Below are 21,581 nucleotides of genomic sequence, written 5' to 3'. Positions count from 1 at the left end.
TCAAAGGAACCTTCAAGAACTCCCTCAAACTTACTAGAAGCTTCCGAGACACGTGATATTACCCACACGAGCCTCATTTACCAGCCTCATTTGTGAAGCACAGTACAGAAATCGGTCCAAGTTTTTCCCCGCTGATAAGATGAGCCACTCCGATAAACAAAAATGAGATTCTAGAGGGGAAAGAAGAAATCCATAGAATTTGAGTGTTTGATTGATTGATTGAAGGAATATTCCAACAATACAAAACAATAGGGAAATGTAAAGTCATATGAATCTCATCTCTCTTCAAATGATATTAGTAATCTTACCAATATATACCCAACTAATAATAAGGAGAGAGATATTTTGATCATGTATTGACCGTTTGCATTCAATTGAAAAAGAACTCACAGCTACCTAGCTATATAATTCTAAAAAGTTCCATCTACATCACATCGTTTGTATTGCCTTGTCATGCTTTCTCCTTCATTGATTGGTTGATTTAGAAGTGGCGCGTTGCTAGGTGGTCTAAAAAAGGTTAAGCGACTAGAAAGTTCCTTACAATTCTACCATTTTCTATAGCGAGCCTTTCCATAAAATCCCCAATACCCTTCAGCGAAAAGACAATTCTCTTTTTTTCTTCAAACCATTCAAAGATACCCTTTCTTTCTACTTTCTGTCTATTAGACTTCTACAATAAGATACATACACTTAACGACTTAACGAATACCATCAACTGTAAGTTACTCTCAATAACCTTCCTGTGTCAGAGTAACCCCTCGATCAAGGAACTCTTTGGAGAGCTCAGCCTCAAAAGAGAAAGAAATTCCAAAGACCTTGAGACGATTACTTGCACTCTACAAAAGATTCACAAGAAGCTCAATACGCTTGCTTGCACAACTTCATTTTCATCAAGAAATTCATACTAATCTACCCTCTTTCTACAGTCTCTCCGTTTCCACATACACAATCACAAATATGGCTGGCGAAACTTTCGAGTTCCAAGCTGAGATCTCTCAGTTGCTCTCTCTCATCATTAACACAGTTTACTCAAACAAGGAGATCTTCTTGAGAGAACTTGTTTCCAACTGTTCCGATGCTCTCGACAAGATCCGTTATGAGGCTCTCTCAGATTCCAGCAAGCTCGACAGCGGTAAGGATCTCCGCATCGACATCATCCCAGACAAGGAGAACAAGACTCTTACCATCCGCGATACCGGTATTGGTATGACCAAGGCTGTAAGTAAATTCATAGGCGAAGACACAAAATCATTTACTAATCAAGAATTCAGGATCTCGTCAATAACCTCGGTACGATTGCACGATCTGGTACCAAGCAATTTATGGAGGCTCTCACCGCAGGTGCTGATATCTCTATGATTGGTCAATTCGGTGTTGGTTTCTACTCTGCATACCTCGTCGCTGACAGAGTTACTGTCGTCTCGAAAAACAACGATGATGAACAATACATTTGGGAATCCAGTGCTGGAGGAACCTTCACTCTCACTCAAGACTCTGAGGGTGAGCAACTCGGCCGTGGTACCAAGATCATTCTTCACTTGAAGGATGAGCAAATGGATTACTTGAACGAGTCCAAGATCAAGGAGGTCATCAAGAAGCACTCCGAGTTCATCTCATACCCAATCTACCTTCACGTCTCCAAGGAGACTGAGACCGAAGTTCCAGATGAGGAGGCTGAGGAGACCAAGGAAGAGGATGAGGAGAAGAAGGCCAAGATTGAGGAGGTCGATGATGAGGAAGAGGCCAAGAAGCCAAAGACCAAGAAGGTCAAGGAGACCAAGATTGAGGAGGAAGAGCTCAACAAACAAAAGCCTATCTGGACCAGAAACCCATCCGACATCACCGCTGAGGAGTATGGTTCATTCTACAAGTCCCTCTCCAACGACTGGGAAGATCATTTGGCTGTCAAGCACTTCTCCGTTGAAGGTCAACTTGAATTCCGTGCCATCCTGTTCGTGCCAAAGAGAGCTCCGTTCGATCTGTTTGAGACGAAGAAAACAAAGAACAACATCAAGCTTTATGTTCGCCGTGTTTTCATCACTGATGATGCCACTGACCTCATCCCTGAATGGTTGAGCTTCGTCAAGGGTGTTGTCGACTCTGAGGATCTTCCACTTAACTTGTCCCGTGAGACCCTTCAACAAAACAAGATCATGAAGGTCATCAAGAAGAACATCGTCAAGAAGGTTCTTGAACTCTTCCAAGAGATCTCTGAGGACAAGGAGCAATTCGACAAGTTCTACGCTGCTTTCGCCAAGAACATCAAGCTCGGTATCCACGAGGATTCCCAAAACAGAGCTGCTCTTGCCAAGCTCCTCAGATTCAGCTCCACCAAGTCTGGTGATGACATTACCTCCCTCTCCGACTACGTTACCCGTATGCCAGAGCACCAAAAGAACCTTTACTACATCACTGGAGAGTCTCTCAAGGCTGTTCAAAAGTCACCATTCCTTGACTCCCTCAAGGCAAAGAACTTTGAGGTTCTCTTCTTGGTTGACCCTATTGATGAGTACGCCATGACTCAACTCAAGGAGTTTGAGGGTAAGAAGCTTGTTGATATCACCAAGGACTTCGACCTTGAGGAGACTGATGAGGAGAAGAAGACTCGTGAGGAAGAGGAGAAGGAGTTCGAGGGTCTCGCCAAGGCTCTCAAGAATGTCCTCGGTGAGAACGTTGAGAAGGTTGTTGTCAGCCACAAGCTCGTCAACGCTCCTTGTGCCATCCGTACCGGTCAATTCGGTTGGTCCGCTAACATGGAGCGTATCATGAAGGCACAAGCTCTCCGTGATACTTCTATGTCATCATACATGTCCTCCAAGAAGACTTTCGAAATCTCTCCAAAGTCACCTATCATTAAGGAGTTGAAGAAGAAGGTTGAGGCTGATGGTGAGAACGATCGTACCGTCAAGTCAATCACTCAACTTTTGTTTGAGACTTCCCTTCTCGTTTCCGGTTTCACCATCGAGGAGCCAGCTGGTTTTGCCGAGCGTATTCACAAGCTTGTCTCACTCGGATTGAACGTTGAGGAGGATGCCGAGACCACTGAAGATGCCGCCGCTACTACTGAGGCAACTTCGGATGCACCAGTTGAGAGTGCTATGGAGGAGGTTGACTAAATTCTTAAAATGGCTTGGTTTTTGCGGGATAGTGGAGTTTAATGGTTGGTTTTCGGTCATGCATTGAGCCTGATTACTATTTCTCTTTGATGCTTATTTTTTTTTCATTCCACATGGTCTTAATAGATACATGAGGTATAATCTTAAAAAATGTACTTTGTGATAAACATTGCGCGTTAAGACGAAAGAAAAGAGATAGCAGAATACAAAATATTTACTGTACTTTTGTGTGTTTTTGTGTGTTTAATTGATATAATTTTGAGTGACGATGAAATCTCTCCTTGGGCATATTCGTGTGACGATATATTATTCTACTTACGATCATGTACTAATGATTCTGAATTTTCGCCCTATCACGTACAAGTGTACTGAAAAGATCCTTTTTGTATTTGGACGCGGACCAACTCAGACCGGATATGGCGTCTTAAAGTTGCACAAGGGGTTACATATGCACAACATGACATCTAGAATTACTGGGACTGTGTTTGATTTGTAGAACCGAAAACATGCCCATTCTCTGCTATTTTCAGTGGATTGGCTATTACTATGATGGGTATGATCGATGTGGTGAGCTTCGATAGACATCATGATCTTTGTTTCCAATAGACTGGCTTGTAACTCTGTCTCGGAGAGCTGAAGAGGGCGCAATTTTAGATTGGGAAAGGACGAGATGATTAATATGAACGAGTAGGAGGGATCAGGTAATCGATTTGCTGTTGTAACTCACAGTTGGGAAGAGCACAGCGATGGTAAAAATGTATGGGATCTATAAAATCGACGAATAGGAAGCATTAGGGGATTATTTTGTGGATGGGTAACAGCAGTTTGGTAATATGGATCTCGTTTATCGCAGCCAGAATTGGGAGATGGGGATACATTATGGTCATGGGAGTTCGTCATCCCGGAAATCGAAGATGGGATAGTATAGCACGATGAGTGTAGTTCCTAACTACATTGTATATTATCGAATCGCAGGGAGGAAATCGAAAAAGATATCCGTCAATTGACTTTCGGAACGGCACGGTTAGTTGAATCTTGCGCAAATGGAAGTCAATAGTGTGGCAGGATTCTTTGCTAGGTAGGTATGATGTGTAGTCAAGGAAGGTCCGAGGGATGAAGTTGCACGATCTGAGTAAACAAGATGTACCTTGATGGATGGCAAAAGGAAAGTTAACAAAATGAGGAGAGGGTATAAAAGTACGGAATTCCCTGATTTGAGAGCTTCGATTTTGTTTCTCTCTTCATCACATACACACTGAGCTTTTACTTCTTTTTGCTACGAGTCTCGTTTAAAGTACAATACCTTGCAACGCAATCCATTCGCTGTTACAAATCACTTGAATTTCAATCTATCACATACTCTCAATCCAATTCAGTTTAACTCAATTCATTCCAATCTACTTTGTCAAGTGATCACTCTCGCCTCTCACACCTACAACCAACCATCTCGCACATATCCAACCGCAACAATGTACCACAAACTCATTCTAACAATCTCTCTCCTCCCAACTATCTACGGAGCACCTGCACCTACACCTGCACCTATCCCAGATGTCGCAAATGATAATCACTCACCCTACTACTCTCCACCTTCCGTCTCTGTCCCTTCTCTTCCTGCCCCGGCCGTCCCATCGGTTCCTGCTGCTGGCGGCAGTACTAGCGGAAGTACTGGTAGTAGTGATCCACTTGGACTAGGTGGTCTTTTAGGTGGTCTTTTAGGTGGTCTTGGTGGCCTTGGTGGTCTTGGTGGTGGAGGAACCGCTCCAGTTGCAAGTATCCCAGCTTTGCCTGCTCCAAGTGTCCCAATCTTGCCGACGAGTCATTATTATCCTACACCTGTTCCGCAGGTTTCGACTACTTTGCCTGTAGGTGGAGGAGGTCCGGTTGTTTCTGCTACAATTCCTATCGGTGGTGGTGGTGTTTCGATTGGTGGTGGTGTATCGGCTTCTGCTACTATTCCTATCATATCTGCTACTCTTCCAGCTGTTGGTGGTGGCTCAGGATCGAGTGTGGGATATAATGGTGGTGGCGCTAGTGTAAGCAGTGGAAGCGGACCTGGCATATCTGTTTCGATACCTATTCCAACCGGTGGTATTTCAGTTGGTGTTGGAACTTCAGATGCAGTCACTGCTTCAGTTCCTGGCGCTACTATCTCTATAACCCAACCTGGCGGACCAACTGTTACATCTGATCCTGCATCGAGCGATTGCCCGGCTAAAGATATGTCGACGTATTCACTTATAATTGCTTCTACTATTCCTCAGACAACAACTACCATCTCGCACTTCACTGTTCCCGTCGTTGAAACGATTTCCACAAATTATGTGCAAGTCATTTACTCGACGGTTACTATTCCAACTACAGTGTTGAAGACAAGTCAAAGTACTGGAACCACAACAATTGTTGCTACTTCTATCGTTACCAGTAAGTTATACCCCATCTTTTTTTCCCACTCATTGCCATGAATTTATTGTTGAGAAAATGGTCTAACATATCACGATAGGTCTTCAAACCTCTCTTACAGCCGTCTGTCAAGGTGGTGGTATCCCTGCAGCTCCTACTGGATCTGGTTCTGTACCAAGTGGATCTAGTGCCAATGGTGCTGCAAGCTCAAGTGCACCAGGTGCTACCATTAGCGTTGGACTTCCAGGTGATGGAAGTGGAAGTGGAGGAAGCAGTGGATCTGGAACTCCAACAGGAGGAAGCGGAAGTGGAAATGGAAATTATGGTGGATATTACTCCAGAGTTTAATTTAATTGAACGATGAGCTAGGTCAAAGTATATGAGAGGGATACTATGGGTTTAATTGCTGCTAGTTTTGGTGGAGAAATTTATGATTCATTAATTGTGGTTGATATCTTGGGACAACTTGGTGGACTGGAGAGAGATAAGGGTAGCTTGATCCTATATATTTGTGGCATGGGGAGCTCTAATTGTCAGGACACAGCTTTCGAAGATATGTTTGTGTGTGAATGAGATGAGTGGAATGTTTCTTCTGATGGTAGATAGTATACTTCTATTGATTCAAATTGAGATTAATCACCTTGTATGGTTTTGAGATTTATGAATTACTTAAGGTGCGTGAGTGACATCTTCTAGAATTGACTTTAAGATTAAGCCATAGCTTCTGGAGTGCAAAAATTCATCTTGAGTTTGCGTCTCGCACCAGGGTTTTCTTGATATCATCTCTGCTAGATGTCTTCGCTATGAAAACGAGGATAATCACAGCTATACCACACTACCTTCAGTATATTTACACGTCTAACTTGTACCAATACAGCGTTAAAAGGACCAGCACAACGCATCAAGAATTCCCTTTCCGTAGCTCCTACGAATGAATATTGGCTCTTCAAGGAGTCAAATCTAGTGGATTATTGTGAATTGAAGCGCGATTCGAGAGAAGTACGGACAGAGAGGTAGGGAAAGAGAGGATGTGTATCAGTTCAACGCAGGCGTAAAGCCCGTATGGATGAAGTGCGAGGATGAAGCGGGGTGGGGTGGTATGTGTAGGAGGGATGTGAATATTTCGCAGTACAGGTAGTGTTTTTATTGAATTGATTCGGCGGTGCACGCTTATGCAATTTCTTGATTCGGGTATTGATACGATACGGCTGTTTTATTCGATTGCTGGGTTTCTGCGGAAGTTTGGAGTTTTGGGTTCGCGCAGTAGACGGCGAGGGTACGGTTGAGATCCTGTGCTGTGTTGTATGCTGTGTTGTATGATGGTACGGTGCTGGAGGGATGGGTAGTTTGGAAATGGAAAGGGGATGTATATGTATATGTATATATATATGTCGTACGGGCATTATGAGAAAGGTATGGCTATGAGCTGGCTGGCGGCTGTGAGTGCCAGTAAGAGCGTGAAGGTAGTCATGTACGGTGATTATGATTATGATGTTCACGGCGAATTAGACTTACAAATTCAGTGAGAAACACAGCAGTATGAACTATCACCGTATGATAGACATGTATATCGCCCTCTATGCTGCATGTATATAAACTCTTTAGATCCCATCGATAAACTCTCTCTCCCATCTGTTCGACATTCATTCGGATACTCAAACTACACATCGGAAATCACGAACCACAAACCAAAAACGACGAACCACCAACCACAAATCATAAACCACAAACCGGAAAGTTCGTTAACGAGTAAATACCTACTTCACAATGCCAAAGACAAAAGCAGCCTTGAAGTCCGCGCAGAGTGTGCAGCAGAAGCAGAAGCAGAAGTTGAAGACGGAGCAGAAGTCGAAGATGATGGCGACCCCGGTTGGAAGAAATCCCAGACCTAAAGCTAGCCTGGACAACACAGAATCGGATTTAAATTCCAATGCAAAGACTAATGCATCTACGAGCTCAGGGGTCCCAGATTCGAGAAACGATGCAGAGTCTACTCCAACTCCAAAGCCAGTATACCCAAAACAAAAGATCATCTGGCATCATAGGCCACATAGGAAGAGAAGTTCTACAACCACGAGTGTAAAGAAAGATGCGGAGTCTGCAGCAATTCCGAATCCAACCCCAACTCTGAAGACGAAGACAGTGTCAGCCACAGTTGGAGAAAAGGCAAAGCCCAATGCCGGCATGAAGACCCCCAAGCCAACACCCAAACCAATATATCCAAAACCAGTGGTAATTTGGCATATAAACCCACACAAGAAGAGACGCTCCAAGACCACGAGTTTGAAGAAAGATGCAAAGTCTGCGACGAATTCCGTTGCATCTCCAATTCCAACCTTAGCCCCAACTCTAAAGACGCAGACAGTGTCAATCCCAGCTAGAAGAACTACGCAACCTAGCCCGGAGACCCCCGAACCAACCCTGAAACCGACATATCCAAAACCAGTGGTAATCTGGCATCAGAATCCACGTAGAAAGAAACGCTCTAAGACCACGAAGTCGAAGAAAGATGCTGAGTCTACGACAAATCCAACTCCAGTTCTAAAGCAGGGGTTACAGACAAACTCGGTTAGAGGGAATAGACAAGCCAAACCTAGCCCGAAGAACATTAAACCAACTCCAAAAGGAAACTTGACCCGGAACTTAGGGGTAAATGGAAAGAGAGGACCCAAGACTGCGACTGCGAAGAAAAGTGCAGGAATTTCGGCTCCGGTCACTGCTAAGAGAGTTGTTATCGAGATTTCGGATTCGGATTCGGATGATGATGATTTTGATGCGGATGAACTTACAGATTCAGATGATGAGTTTGATAGTGACTTTGATGCGAATGAAGTTAGAGATTCGTATCCAGATTCAGATTCAGATTCAGATGCTGAGGATGATATTGATCAGGACATTGATGAGGATGATGATGAAGCTGGAGATGTGGATGTTGATGAGGATTTTGATGAGGATTTTGATGAGGATGTTGATGTGGATGTCGACGAGGATGTTGACAAGGATGTTGATGAGTATGGTGATGAAGCTGAAGATGTGGCTGTTAATGAGGATGTGTATGAGGATGTGGACATCGATGCAAATTCTGACGAAGATATCGACGTGGATGCCAACACAACTCCACAATCTTCTTCAATGCATAGTTCAGACATGAATTCGATATCCGATATCAATTCTGCCCCGGCTTCGCCACATTTCGGAGATCTCGATCTGATGCCATGGGTGTCAGAAACTGAACCAGAACCGGCACAAGAATTGGATCCGGGATTGGGAGATTCAGAGGTAGATGCAACTCCAGATATGATGGAGATGATACCTGATATCAATGTTGCCCCAGCTTCTCCAAATCTAGGGGATCTGGATTTGATGCCATGGATGCCAGAATTCGAAGCAGTACCAGCCTTCGGATTGGAAAATCTACTCGCTGGAAATGAAGTTGTAGACGCTGATGCGAATGCGGATGCAACTCCACAATCTATTCCAATGTATAGTCCAACAACTTCGGATATCATGAGTTCGACACCCGATTTCACAGCCGATCTGACTTCTCCGTATCGAGGAGATCTGATGCTATCAGTTTCAGAAGCGGGATTGGGAAACCAACTTCCTGGAGATGGGGCTCTCTTATCCGAAGATACGTACCTGGATATGGCAATGGATGTGGATATGAATAGGGATTTGCATCTGGGCGTGGATGCAAATATGGATATGGGAATGGGAATCGATGGGCATATGAACGTATATACATCCGCAGAAGCCAACCCAAGCCCGTCCCAGACCTCCTGGAAAGGAATGTGCATGGACCCACCTTTGACAGCGGAAGAAAAGGATTGGGATTTTTCGAATGTGGGGGTCGAGGAGATTGATGAGTTGTTTGCGGAGATGGAGAAGGAGATGGGGGAGTAGAGGATATGGGTGGTGGTGTTGAGATAGGGGGAGAGGTTGAGAAAAGGGAAGAGGGATCAAGTGGGATGTTGAACTCTTAGACTTCTAGATTGCTAGGCGGTTAGTTAGGAAATTATAAAAATCACGAGATGTGAACTTCATTTCTGGGGAGTGTGGTGTGACGCGAGGAGAGGAGAAGGAGAAGAAAATAGTCATTAGTTAAAATTTTAATCAAAGCATACATAACTATTTAACCATGCTCAATGTTTCATAACCAAGATTGGTGTTTATCTTTATTGAACTACTCACTAACGTGGACAATCTGACAGTGCCTTCATATTGTTTTAGTGGCATGCATAATACTACGCTGTGACATTAAGGATACTTCGTCCCGACTCAGAATTCTATGCCTTTGATCGACTCAGCGTACATCGTAAAAATTGTATGAGACCGTAATATATGGCATGATCCATAGTGAAAGGTAAAATGAAACCGAAAAAAATACTACCACCAACTCCTTGAACCTCTAGCCATGAAGTCCGAAGTCATAAATCTGAACACATACAAGCAAGCAAATCACAAATCAAAATATGTGCATAGAATTTCGAGGAAAACTCAACGATTTAGAAGTCTAACTATTGACTATTACCACAAATCCTGGTATCATACGCATTTTCTGTATCAAGCCACTCCCACTCCCACTCCACTCCATTCCATCCCATCCATAGAAATTCTCGATTGAAATCTCAATTACAATTTGATAGAAAATTTTATCGTAAACCATGCATCTCGCAACCAAAATGATCTCCGCCTCTACGAATAACCATCTCCCCAATATCCCTCAAGGCAAATAACATCCTCCAGCCATAACCAAATTCATTCTTGTAAACATGACTTTGTAAACTGGTGATCTCTTGGTAGGGAACGCAACAATTTGATCTGGAGTAATCATTGTTTCCTTACCCTTCTTCTTGGAAGAACCGGTGGTAGGATTAGCTTGAGCACCAGTAATGGCACCAGTAACACGAGTTGCATCAGCTTGTCCACCAGTACCGATGATTTCACCATCAGTGTTCTTGTATGGATCAGAAGGAACTTCGATATCCCATAGACGAACAGTACCATCAGCTCCACCCGAACACAAAACTGTAGATTCAACACTGAATGATAGAGACCAAATTCCACCCTTTCCATGACCTCTGCAACGTTTGATTTGTGTTCCCTTTGCAAGATCCCAAAGAATAATACTACCACCACAATCTGCAGATGCTAGAATCTTTCCATTAGGAGCGCATTGAAGAGCACTAATGGTGTCGGTATGACCAGTGAAGACACGAACGCAATCACCAGTTGTAAAAGACCACATGCGAACAGTCTTATCAGCTTGATCACTTGCTGAAAAAACATATGCTCCATTTGGATGCCAAGCGATTTGATTGACGTTGGAATCATGACCAATGAACATTCGAAGGTATGAAATATGATCTTGTCCCCAAATACGAACAGATCGATCATGACCGCAAGTCAAAAAGTAATGACCAAATGGTCCCCACTTTACATTCCATACTGGACCTTCATGACCTTTGTATACGACAAGGCAGGCCCATGCTTCAAGAGACCAAAGACGAATTGTTCGATCCGAGGAAGATGAGAGAAGTAATTTGGGAGCAGTAGCTGTGTCACTCTCATCTGCACCACGAATTGAAGGAGAGAATGATACAGCATAAACAGGTGCGGAATGACCGATCAAACGACGAGAGTTCGATGGTGGCGGATCATTTGGACCTGATTTGGTTTCGCTAGGCAATGGTTCGCCATGCAAATGCCAAACACGAATGTAAGATTCTTCCGTTCCAACAGCAACCAAGTTATTATCATCGGAAAATTCGATACAATTGATTCTAACCACAAGTTAGCATTCTGGCAGAAGGCTGTTGTCAAATAACTTACGTATCAAGAGTATTGTGGAAAGTAAACATGCAAATAGAGACTGCAGGACCAACACCACCATTACGGCTTTCGATCTTGAATCTGTCTCGATGTTCTTTGACCTTTTGAACCTCCATGGTGACATCCCGAGCACGAGAAGGAGGGTATGGGATGTCATTGCGGCCAGGTCCTTCAACACCTTCCTCACGCTTGATACTTTGATCAAACAATTCTACCAAGGATGGTTTGCCAAGCTCAGGTGGGTTCTTACTATCTTCCTCATCAAGATCTGCGCGAACATCTGCAGCCAATTCTTCTTCCATTGCCATCGGTCCCAAAAGTAATTTGGCATTATTATCTTGGATATCTTTGTTTGTAACTCCGGTAAAAGCTCCAGGAATGCCTTCTTGAAGGTCAGACTCTTCCGGTTCAACACCATGTGCTTGATTGATGATAGCTTCGAAACTGAATTGATCAATAGGTCCTCGCTTTGTTTCACGAATTTCGCAGTATGTCTGTAGCAAATAAATGATAACAGATCCTCCTTGTTTACTGTTCGATTCGAGATGAGTTATGAGGTTGAAGTAAACATGGGTGTTGAGAGGGATTCGATATTTTGAGGATAGATAAAGCTTAGTGATTGTATTATCGTTGATTTGTTGTGGCAAACTGATTGTATCGAATGTAGTGAGTTCATCAGCGTGGACTTGTTGAAATTGATCTTTGAATTCATTCAAAAAGGCTTTTCCATCAGTTGCATAATTATTTGTGATGAGCTCAATGAATGAATAAACAAAAATAGGCCAAAGGAGTCTGCGTAACTCAAACTGTTGCGAGAGATATTAGACATCTTGAATCTCCACGTTGAAAGAATTCTTGCTTACCTTGTAAATATCCAAGTTAGATTCGATCCAATTACTTAATAATCGGAAACCTTTTGCATATTTTGCTGTACCAAGGTCCTCGGCACGTTCTTGAATAGGCTTTCCATCTCTATCGAGGTTGGAAGATTCAGATCGTAGCATCTGCTCAGTTCGATTGTAACCTTTTTTGACGAGGTACTCGATAACCTTTTTATGACGAAGCAAATTAGCAGCCTCTTCCGTATGATAAGAGGGATTTTGGGCGGCAGGAGCATGAGGTGAAGAAATTGAAGAAAAACGAGAAAAAAGAGAGCTATAAGGGCGCGGGGGATTTGGAGAATGTGAGAAGTGTGATGGAGGTTTAACACCAGGGTATGGTGGAACTGGGGGACGAGGAACACCAGGTCTTGGAATACCATTATTTGAAGAATTAGAAGGCACTGCAGCTTGGGTCTGAATGATTCCAGGACGTGGAGTACCTGTTGGTAATGAGTTTGAAGTGGAAGGACGTGAGAGGGAAGGACGTGAAAGGGAAGGACGTGAAAGGGAAGGACGTGGTGGGATTTGCCCAGGTGGTCCAGACATGATGACAAGAAATTGTTGCAAGACTTGTGACAGGGCTATGTAACAAGTTTGTGTGAATAATCTTTGCCAGAAGAGCAATGAGTATTGCAGGAAGTTGTAATGTGGGATTGATTTTGTGGAAGTGAATTAATAAGATTTTGATTAGAAAGCTTGCTGTTTTCGAGATGGAGATGAGAGGAGGGGAAGCAGGGGAAGAAGAACGCTAAGTCGAAACAGGTATCGGGCCTTGAACAAACAAGCAATGTATTGGATTGAGAGAACTTTAACAGTGAACATGTATTTGTTCTCCAGATTTCTCCCAAGCAAATATGTTTGTCAATAGGAAGGCCAACAATGGAAGGCACAAAAACCATGTTTTGAAAACTACTGTACGATGCCAATGCATATAGTACAGAGAATCGTTAAAAATTGTTGAAGTTTCAATCAATTTATCTCCTGAAGTAACAAAACACAATTAAGCAAATTGTTGTTTCAGGAGGTGGTTCATGGTATTCAGCCTGACCACGTGACAATTCCTTCATACTGTTTTCTACTCTGTACATTGACAAACTGTACTATGGCCACCTGCTTCTGCACTAGCAGTATCTTGAGAGAGCATAGTTGTTCTATTGGCAAGGGATTGGATAGATTTTTGGGACAAAGACTTGATTGTATTGATGATATTGATGATATTGATGGCATTGGGTCTTGATGATATTGATGCAACGCTGCTGAAATCCATTGAATTCATATAGAAAGAAGGGAGAACTTACAATCTGATTTAAATTTTGTTGAGACATGAGTGAGCCTGATTGGGGAGGACCTTGGGGATTTTGTTGTGTATTTATTCCAGCACTTGGCGGTCCGTTTGGTTGTCCTGAGGTAGACATGCTTATTGAGAGAATGAGAGAATGAGAGTCCTTCTGCGTGTGATTGGAGCTACCTAGTACCTAGTACTGTATGTACCTTTTACTCGGCTACCTACCTATCCAGACTTTCCGCACTGGTGAGTATTTCTTCCTTTTATAATCTATCACCTAGGTGATACCGTGATACCGCCAGTACTGCCAAACACTTAGCATCTCCCCAAAACCGACGAAAAATCCAACTCAAAATCCTCGACTTTATGTTTAGGAAGCTGCGTATAGTTGATCACGATTTATGGAAAATTTTGAGGCGATTATTAAAGAGAAATAATTAAAAGGATTTTTATTGTTCAAGGCTGATTGCCTGGTAGATAGTGGGAGGTTACTGAAGGTCAAGCTTCATTGAACAATTGGAGTGAAGTTTTGACACTAATGCAGCCGATCCGCAGAGCCGCATTATTAAGGCTGTAACCCCAGACAAAGCATCTCCAAGGTTCTAAGGTTAAGGTTCCGGAGATCAATCAATCTACATAATCATCCTCAAAGTACATAATTCGAACTACAAACTCTTACAACCTCAAAGTACATACCAGAATAAGAAAAAAATCATTTAAAGGTTTCGACTTCCGACTTTCAATCATCATGTCCTCCTCACCGGAAGAAAATCAAACCTCAGCATTCCGACCATTTACAAAAGCGGAGCGCATTCACCAACTCAATGAAATAGACAAGGTGAAAGCTATACCTTTTGACTCATTCTATAACACTCTCTAACCGTCCGTAGAGTATTTTACAACTGGTTCAGACTGCTGGACAAACCCTTAAGATCCTTACCGCAACACAAGAACCTGGAGAATCACAATCACCACAAGAAAAACGTCAAGCTTTCCAAGATGCCTCGAACTCTTATCTAAAAACTTTACAGTCCGTCGATGTAAGGTTACGAAGACAAATATTGGGATTGGAAGAAGCAGACATTATACCCGCAGAAAAGGTGAAGTCGAAGAATAAGGGCAAATCAGGACCTGAAGTTGTGGAAAGACGACCAGCAGTTCCAGGAAATATGGCAGGCAATATGCCAACAGACGATATCGTTGTGGAAAGAGGAATGGGAAATCTCGATATTGGTTTCTTGAATAGTCGAAGTGGAAGAGTTGGTAGAGATATGGAGGCAGAATTGTGGGCAAAGAGTAGAAAGTTTCTTGAGGATTTGGATAAGGGCAATTACAATTCACGTCCGTTAACTCAAACGAGGGATGAGGTTGAGAAATAAAGAATGGTAGATGTGGAGTTGAAATCATAATCTATACAGTTGGATATTCTATAGGACACTTTGATACATCCATACCGGAATTGATCCTTTTGCCATTCAAATTTTGAATCTTTAAAGCTGTGTGTTTCTTACCTATCTGCAATGATGCATTCATGCTCTTGCTTCAAATATGGTGACAGCAGTAAGCTGCGTAAAGGGAAATAAATAACCGACATTTACCCGATCAGCCAAATTCCTACCCTTTACCTTGATCGCAAGATACCTATTATCACACCTTTGATGCACCGTGTACATACTATACCAACACTTTTACTCAGGATTTGTTGAAGAAAGATTGCGAATATCCTACATTCAATTATATTGGTTGCTGTCTTGAATAGCTTTAATCCCTGTAACATACCACGGTACATTCCGACTGTTGTCTGTGCCGCGCGCCGATTAGATATCCATCTTGAATTCATACAAGTATCAACTCAACGTTTTCAAGTACCCTTAATATTTCGTCATGGATTTGGAAGAAGGGGGAGACTCACCTTGGGGCGGTATGTTCTGCCGACCGAAACTACAATTCCGAGAGTGATCAGTATTGACAACTATATTAGATGTCCCTTCTCAAGCTCAATCGACACCAAGCTTACCCAAACCCGAACAATCCGCTACAGAAGGAGGTCAGTCATCATCGTATTGAAGTAGGATTCGAATTTAACTTTGTTATAAAGAAAACCCCGAATCCGCATCGCAAACTCTTGCCCCGCCAGCTTCACAAGGCAAAACACATGCAGGACGTACAATACGAACCCCTCGGCGCGCTGGAGCACAACCGGTTCGACTTCAAGCTTTAGATGATTCTTTGGGGCCACTAGGACCATTGGGTGACAATGCGCCAACATCGAAAGCCGACGAGCCTCCTGCGCCACCTCAGAAAGAACAAACTGTTACCCATAATCTGCGACAACCATTAGCTTCAGCGCAAAGCTCTACTATAAGTCGAAGTCTGTTGGATTCAGTGGATTTGAATGAGGATGTTGAATCCAGTACTGGACCTCGCATACCACCTCCTGTTCAACCATCTCAAATAGGTTCGGTTCGAAGAGAGTCAACACCTAGTGTGAGCATCGAACAAGCTGCCAAACCTACTTTCAATATTACAGTCGGGGATCCACACAAAGTTGGAGATTTGACCAGTTCTCATATTGTGTACTCTGTTGAAACAAAGGTAGGGTATTTCAACTCCAAGGAAGTATCGGTATAAACTAAACATAAATTAGACATCCTCTAAAGCATATCGTCAACCGGAATTTACTGTCACTCGAAGATATAGGGACTTTTTATGGCTTTACAACTCTTTACATGCAAACAACCCTGGTGTTGTTGTACCTCCACCTCCTGAGAAACAGGCTGTAGGAAGATTTGATACAAATTTTGTTGAATCTAGGCGTGCTGCATTGGAAAGAATGCTTAATAAAACAGCTGCTCATCCAACGCTTCAACATGATGGGGATTTGAAATTGTTCTTAGAAAGTGAGGCTTTCAATGTTGATGTCAAACATAAAGAACGAAAAGAACCTGGACTTGGTGAGAGCAAAGGCATGTTCAGTGGACTTGGTATTTCTGTTGGTGGAGGAGGAAAATTCGTTGAACATGATGATGTAAGTTTATTATTTTTCTAGGAGTTTGAAGTTGCTGACATGGTTAGTGGTTCCACGAGCGACGCATTTATTTGGATGCTTTGGAGAATCAGCTTAAAGCTTTGTTGAAAGCTATGGATGTTGTGGTTACCCAACGTAAAGGTCTTGCTGAAGCTGCAGGTGATTTCTCTGGTTCTCTTCGAGCACTCTCAGCCGTTGAGCTCTCTACATCATTATCCGGACCCCTTGAAAGTCTTGCGGATTTACAAATCAGAATTAGGGAACTTTATGATCGACAAGCACAACAAGATGTATTGACTTTGGGTATCACCATTGATGAATATGTTCGTTTGATTGGGAGTATCAAACAAGCATTCGGTTCACGTCAAAAAGCATGGCACTCATGGCATGCAGCAGAGGGTGACTTACAAAAGCGTAAGACTACCCAAGAGAAATTATTACGCCAAGGGAAATCACAACAAGATCGTTTGAATCAAATGCAAGGAGAAGTTGCCGATTCTGAACGTAAAGTTCATCAAGCAAGATTATTGTTTGAGGATATGGGACGTCTCATGAAATCCGAACTTGATAGATTTGAACGTGAAAAGGTTGAGGATTTTAAGAGTGCCGTGGAGACATTCTTAGAAAGTGCTGTGGAAGCTCAAAAGGAGGTAAGTTATTACATTTATTAGATCAGAGACATCATGCTAATATTCCTAAGCTTATCGAACTTTGGGAAACGTTCCTTATGCAACTTGATGCTGAAGAAGATGAACAATTATTTTATAAGCCACCTGTGGAACCAGCGGCACGTCCTTCTTCAGAAACTGGAATCTCAGGTGAAACTGCTACAGACTCACAAGCTGCAGCTGTAGCAACCGCTGAAGAAGAAGATTAATGAATGACACAATGATATCACGTTTTTGAAAAGTAATTGGGTGGGGAAAAAAAGATGAAGAGAATGTCACAATTATTAAATCATGAGGTGATTGTGGTATGCTGGTTGTAGTATTTTTGTACATAGAATAATATTTCAATTCTGAACGCCCAATCCTGATCTCTATGCATTTCTTTTCACCTCCTTGACAATGTATTTGTACATGTATACATGGCAAGATGAGGGATGTTCTCTCAGTCATCGTACAATCCTACTCGATATGTATGATAATCTCTGAAGCTCTGGAGGGAGAATAACATTTCCCCAACTTCAAACCAAGATATTCCCCATCCCAGTCATTATAATAATACCCCTCACTCCACCCCTCAATCCAACCCACTCATTTATTTCTTCTCCTTTCCACTCTTCGTCCTAACAGTTCCCTTCATACTAGCACTATCCCTCTGAGCCCCTCCACTAATCAAATCCATCAAACTATCCATTGAATCTCCCTTCTTGCTCTCTACCCCTTCGTCAGCCTTTGCACTCTCTGCATCCTTTGCCAATTTCTCCTCTCCATCTGCCTTCTCGACCTCTCCATCCCATCCCCTTCCGAACCTCTCTCTGAATGCACTCAAACGTCCTGCTTCATCATTCTCAACATTCCTTAATGAATCTAAAGAGGGCTGCCATAAAGGATGATTTCGTGTATCTTTTGTACTGCGGTAAATGGGCGCTGGAGATGTGGATCGAGTGAGGTAGGTTGAGCCGTCGGATAGGGTAACGAGTTGTGTAAAAGTATATGGTCGAATAGGACGTTTTAAGAGGGTGGCGTGTCGAATTTGGTGGGTGAGGGTAGAGTTTATGGGGAGGGTATTGGAGGTAATGGAGGAAGTGCGGCGGAGGGTGAGGGATGGGAGGGACATGATTTCGGCGTAATTTGACGAATGAAGATATGGCGTGGTAGTATTGAACAGAGGAAGAAGCGCCTTTAGATTAGAGTGCCGAAAGGTTAAATTGGATCCGTACAAAATATCGGGTTCCTCGTCGCATTTGACGAGGCTTGCATCTAGATTTGTTTTCTGAGAACTTTTCTACGGTATGCGTATTAGACCAATGACGTTGTGAATATAATTTTCAGCCTTGTGGAACCTTGTATGGATGCACAGCGCCTTGCATATCTGAATATATTTTTGACTCAATTGACGACGGAATCGAATTGAATTTTACGTCGATTGGTTTAGGGAGGGCTGCAGCTTTGTAGTATTTGGGAAAGATGATATTCACTAGGAATTCACGGAGTTTGCTTTATACAAATCAAACTTCTGTTGTGGGAGGTTTTCATGAATTATTCTGGAGATGGAGCTCACTGGAAAAGAATTCTAAGAAATGTATAGTATTCTTCTTATTTACTTGTAATTTCTTGTATATTTACTTTACTGATATTTGAGTTTGAATCTTCTAGATCACACTCATTCTTCTCGACACAATGCATTTCCAAAATGTATTCATCAGCAATCAAGAAAAAGCAGCAGCTTGTCCAATCCTTCAGATTCAACCAGCGCCGTCAAATCAACAAATAAACCTAAAGATACCCCATTAGAAGCCCCCAACAAGTCACCCAAACTCAATCAACTCGCCTTAGATGTTCGTCAAGTAATGCGCCATGTACCGCATTCCGTCGTAATCCTCACCACTCCAAATCTTCATCCGAAGTCTGGAGAACCTTCAATAGCAGCAGCAGCTATGACTTTATCCTCTTTTACTACCCTTACCCTCTCACCAGAACCTATCATCACATTCAACATCAAGCGTCCTTCTCGAACACTCGATGCGCTAAAAGCATTATACCCCGTTGGGTTAGCATCATCATCCGCAAAAGATAATCCCGATAGATGGTTTCACATCCACATTTTAGAAAGCAACACATCAGGTGCTCAACTTGCCAGCCATTTTTCTCGCGGTGGACCCATGCTCCCGGAAGATCGCACGTTGCTGTATTCTCCTGGCGCCATTGCAGATGTAACCGCGAGAGGTATTAGACAGACGTTTCATTGTGAGATTCTGAGGAATCATGAAACTAGTGGATTTATTGATGTAGGAGATCATACGTTGGTTTTTGGAAAGGTGACGAAAATTGGGTTTGGGAAGGAAGTGGAAAAAGTCAAGGGAAAGAAGAAGGAGTGGAGGGGTTTGTGTTATATGCAGGGGAAATATCAAATGACGATGCCTATGTTGCATGCTGATAAGAAGAAGGATGTAACGGCTCAAGTTAATGGAATTGAGGGTACTGTAGAAGATAATGGGATCGAGGGCAAGTAAAAGTTTGCCGGAGACGGAATGCAGAGAATTCAGAGGACGGGTCTTGGAGGGTGAAGGAAAGAATTTAGCGTCATGAGCACTAGTTCGTGGTATGTATAAAGAATCTCATGTCTTCACTTGTAAAGCTTGTTTTCAGGATGTATTGTGTTATATTGTACTATCATGTTGGGTATCCACGCGCCAGAACTCCCGCAAAGTCACAATAATGTACCTAAGTAGGCCATGCCCAGAAATACCCATCCATCCATTGAATCGTGCCATCATAGGAGTTTGTACCCGTTCGCTTGCCGCATTTGTCGCATGTCGCATGTCTAATCCTAGTCTGCTCGTTAGATGTCTTTCCCCACCAAATTTACTCGTAAGTGTACATACCCAAAGCAGCAAGTTGCGAAAAGGCTTCTTCTTAATTGTCGTTTGCCTGATCGGCAACGAGCTAGTTGACTGTTAGTCAAGGTCTCTTCAGTATCGGCACCAATCAAACATACCTTAATCAACAAAGCAGCACGATCATCATGCTCTCCCTCCATATCATCAAGTTGGTCTCGATTGATAGAGAGTCTATCTCTAATCGAGCCCCAGTTCTTGTACAACTGGTCATCCAAATGAGATAATGGGAACTTGGCGTACTATTCGTGAACCTTGACCCATGTACGGTCGACTTTGAAAAGTTGCATGGCCATGGTCCCTATGCAAATCATCAAAGGTTAGCTTTCCCAGTCTTTTATACCTACGTAGGTAAGGAAAGAAGAAAAACTTACACTTATACTTCTCGGTATAAACGCACTTCTCCTTGGTGGTGAGCAAAACCATGATTCCGGGAGGTAGGAAGACGGTTCTGGGAGGTGGGAGGGGAAGATCCTGTGCGCGACACTCAGCTCGGCGCTTTGCGGCTCTGGTCTTGTATTTCTTGACCTTGACCTTTGTCTTTGCCATGATGATTTATTTGTTGAAGAAGGGATTGAAAGAGAATTTCTTTGTCTGAGATGGGTTGGGTGGGTGTCGATGGGTGGGAAGTGGTTGTTTGGAATTGAAAATTGTTGGAAGGAATCTTGATTGATATGCTAATTATTAAGCGAACTACCCCTCGAGGGGGAATTAGCTTGGGAATTTTAGTGCGGTATTTTAGTACAAGAGGTAGTGTGGGGTGAATTTTAGTAGGTTATTGTCTGATGTGTGGTTTGAAGTTTACGTTGTATCTGAACCTGAACTATGCAGTATCTCATCTCTTGTTGATATATCTAGAAGAGTTTACAAAGTTGGATTCTTGATTTTGATGGTAATTCAAAAGCTGTTTTTAGAAGAGAACTGTACTGAATCAAGAGGTTGTGCAATTTTAAACCATCTCGTCGGGTGTTATACTGCTAGGAAGTGCTTTGTGTTGAGCTAGAAGTTGAATCTTTGAGAGGCACTTTTAGGCATTGAAAGGATTCGAATAGTACTATATTGCTACTTTCCAGGGCCCTGTATACATCTCGTCGAATAAATAAAGGTCAGGAGTTATACAGACTTTGTTCATAAATGTTGGTTTCGAAGTGCAGTTTCTTATGTTGAGAGATTTCGAGAGGTCAATTGTCTAGAACTTTGTGTGTTTTGATTGATTCTCGTCGGGTTTCGAGAGGATTGGAACAAATACAGCTTGTGTTGAGTTTCGAATTCTGAGATATGATAATGGATGTTAAAAGGAAGTAAAAGGTACATGGCTTAAGGAACTATCCAGAATTAGGTGATTTCCATCGAGCTTTGAGGGGATTTGAACTATTGTGATCAAAGTAGATTTGGGAATTTCATTCAACACTTGCAAATACCAAAGGGGGTCTCAGCATGCATAGGGCTCAGCACATTCCAGGAACTTAAAGAG

At 42.7% G+C, this 21,581-nt stretch overlaps 9 protein-coding genes across 9 annotated transcripts; 6 read left to right on the top strand and 3 right to left on the bottom strand.

Moving 5' to 3' along the window:
- Positions 1 to 957: 957 nt before the first annotated feature.
- On the top strand, positions 958 to 3,116 carry EAE97_004019 (uncharacterized protein; the record flags this gene model as incomplete). The annotated part of the gene is made up of 2 exons (XM_038874531.1): positions 958 to 1,218; positions 1,272 to 3,116. The coding sequence occupies 2 exons, from the start codon at positions 958 to 960 to the stop codon at positions 3,114 to 3,116; spliced, it is 2,106 nt and encodes a 701-aa protein (XP_038735140.1).
- A 1,469-nt stretch (positions 3,117 to 4,585) lies between these two features.
- Positions 4,586 to 5,867, top strand: EAE97_004018 (uncharacterized protein; the record flags this gene model as incomplete). Its single annotated transcript, XM_038874530.1, has 2 exons — positions 4,586 to 5,540; positions 5,620 to 5,867. The coding sequence occupies 2 exons, from the start codon at positions 4,586 to 4,588 to the stop codon at positions 5,865 to 5,867; spliced, it is 1,203 nt and encodes a 400-aa protein (XP_038735139.1).
- Positions 5,868 to 7,286: 1,419 nt separating this feature from the next.
- Positions 7,287 to 9,422, top strand: EAE97_004017 (uncharacterized protein; the record flags this gene model as incomplete). Its single annotated transcript, XM_038874529.1, has 1 exon — positions 7,287 to 9,422. The coding sequence occupies one exon, from the start codon at positions 7,287 to 7,289 to the stop codon at positions 9,420 to 9,422; it is 2,136 nt and encodes a 711-aa protein (XP_038735138.1).
- Positions 9,423 to 9,986: 564 nt separating this feature from the next.
- Positions 9,987 to 14,004, bottom strand: EAE97_004016 (uncharacterized protein). The gene is made up of 4 exons (XM_038874528.1): positions 13,531 to 14,004; positions 12,215 to 12,400; positions 11,352 to 12,157; positions 9,987 to 11,302 (listed from the first exon to the last, which is right to left on the bottom strand). Exons 1-4 carry the CDS (start codon positions 13,645 to 13,647, stop codon positions 10,243 to 10,245), a joined length of 2,169 nt encoding a protein of 722 aa, XP_038735137.1. The 5' UTR covers positions 13,648 to 14,004; the 3' UTR covers positions 9,987 to 10,242.
- Positions 14,005 to 14,134: 130 nt separating this feature from the next.
- EAE97_004015 (uncharacterized protein) lies at positions 14,135 to 15,181 on the top strand. Its single transcript, XM_038874527.1, has 2 exons — positions 14,135 to 14,355; positions 14,408 to 15,181. The coding sequence occupies exons 1-2, from the start codon at positions 14,266 to 14,268 to the stop codon at positions 14,894 to 14,896; spliced, it is 579 nt and encodes a 192-aa protein (XP_038735136.1). The 5' UTR covers positions 14,135 to 14,265; the 3' UTR covers positions 14,897 to 15,181.
- A 220-nt stretch (positions 15,182 to 15,401) lies between these two features.
- Positions 15,402 to 17,422, top strand: EAE97_004014 (uncharacterized protein; the record flags this gene model as incomplete). Its single annotated transcript, XM_038874526.1, has 6 exons — positions 15,402 to 15,438; positions 15,499 to 15,564; positions 15,616 to 16,112; positions 16,165 to 16,545; positions 16,593 to 17,195; positions 17,246 to 17,422. The coding sequence occupies 6 exons, from the start codon at positions 15,402 to 15,404 to the stop codon at positions 17,420 to 17,422; spliced, it is 1,761 nt and encodes a 586-aa protein (XP_038735135.1).
- A 383-nt stretch (positions 17,423 to 17,805) lies between these two features.
- On the bottom strand, positions 17,806 to 18,327 carry EAE97_004013 (uncharacterized protein; the record flags this gene model as incomplete). The annotated part of the gene is made up of 1 exon (XM_038874525.1): positions 17,806 to 18,327. The coding sequence occupies one exon, from the start codon at positions 18,325 to 18,327 to the stop codon at positions 17,806 to 17,808; it is 522 nt and encodes a 173-aa protein (XP_038735134.1).
- Positions 18,328 to 18,677: 350 nt separating this feature from the next.
- Positions 18,678 to 19,723, top strand: EAE97_004012 (uncharacterized protein; the record flags this gene model as incomplete). Its single annotated transcript, XM_038874524.1, has 2 exons — positions 18,678 to 18,792; positions 18,867 to 19,723. 2 exons carry the CDS (start codon positions 18,678 to 18,680, stop codon positions 19,721 to 19,723), a joined length of 972 nt encoding a protein of 323 aa, XP_038735133.1.
- Positions 19,724 to 20,126: 403 nt separating this feature from the next.
- Positions 20,127 to 20,656, bottom strand: EAE97_004011 (uncharacterized protein; the record flags this gene model as incomplete). The annotated part of the gene is made up of 4 exons (XM_038874523.1): positions 20,127 to 20,156; positions 20,209 to 20,313; positions 20,362 to 20,408; positions 20,482 to 20,656. 4 exons carry the CDS (start codon positions 20,654 to 20,656, stop codon positions 20,127 to 20,129), a joined length of 357 nt encoding a protein of 118 aa, XP_038735132.1.
- Positions 20,657 to 21,581: the final 925 nt, after the last annotated feature.

Source organism: Botrytis byssoidea (genome assembly GCF_014898295.1).
Source record: "Botrytis byssoidea strain MUCL 94 chromosome Unknown BBYS_006, whole genome shotgun sequence".
Taxonomy (NCBI): domain Eukaryota; kingdom Fungi; phylum Ascomycota; class Leotiomycetes; order Helotiales; family Sclerotiniaceae; genus Botrytis; species Botrytis byssoidea.
The sequence above is the reverse complement of the archived record's forward strand: the minus strand, read 5'-3'. Positions and strand labels throughout refer to the sequence as shown.

Bases quoted from the DNA above. Each gene is read 5' to 3' on its own strand.
- EAE97_004016 (XM_038874528.1), bottom strand. From the start codon at position 13,647: ATGTCTACCTCAGGACAACCAAACGGACCGCCAAGTGCTGGAATAAAT. The intron at 12,158-12,214 runs GTAAGCAAGAAT...CTCTCGCAACAG, and splicing joins CTAACTTGGATATTTACAAG to TTTGAGTTACGCAGACTCCT. The intron at 11,303-11,351 runs GTAAGTTATTTG...ACTTGTGGTTAG, and splicing joins TTCCACAATACTCTTGATAC to AATCAATTGTATCGAATTTT.
- EAE97_004015 (XM_038874527.1), top strand. From the start codon at position 14,266: ATGTCCTCCTCACCGGAAGAAAATCAAACCTCAGCATTCCGACCATTT. The intron at 14,356-14,407 runs GTGAAAGCTATA...AACCGTCCGTAG, and splicing joins AACTCAATGAAATAGACAAG to AGTATTTTACAACTGGTTCA.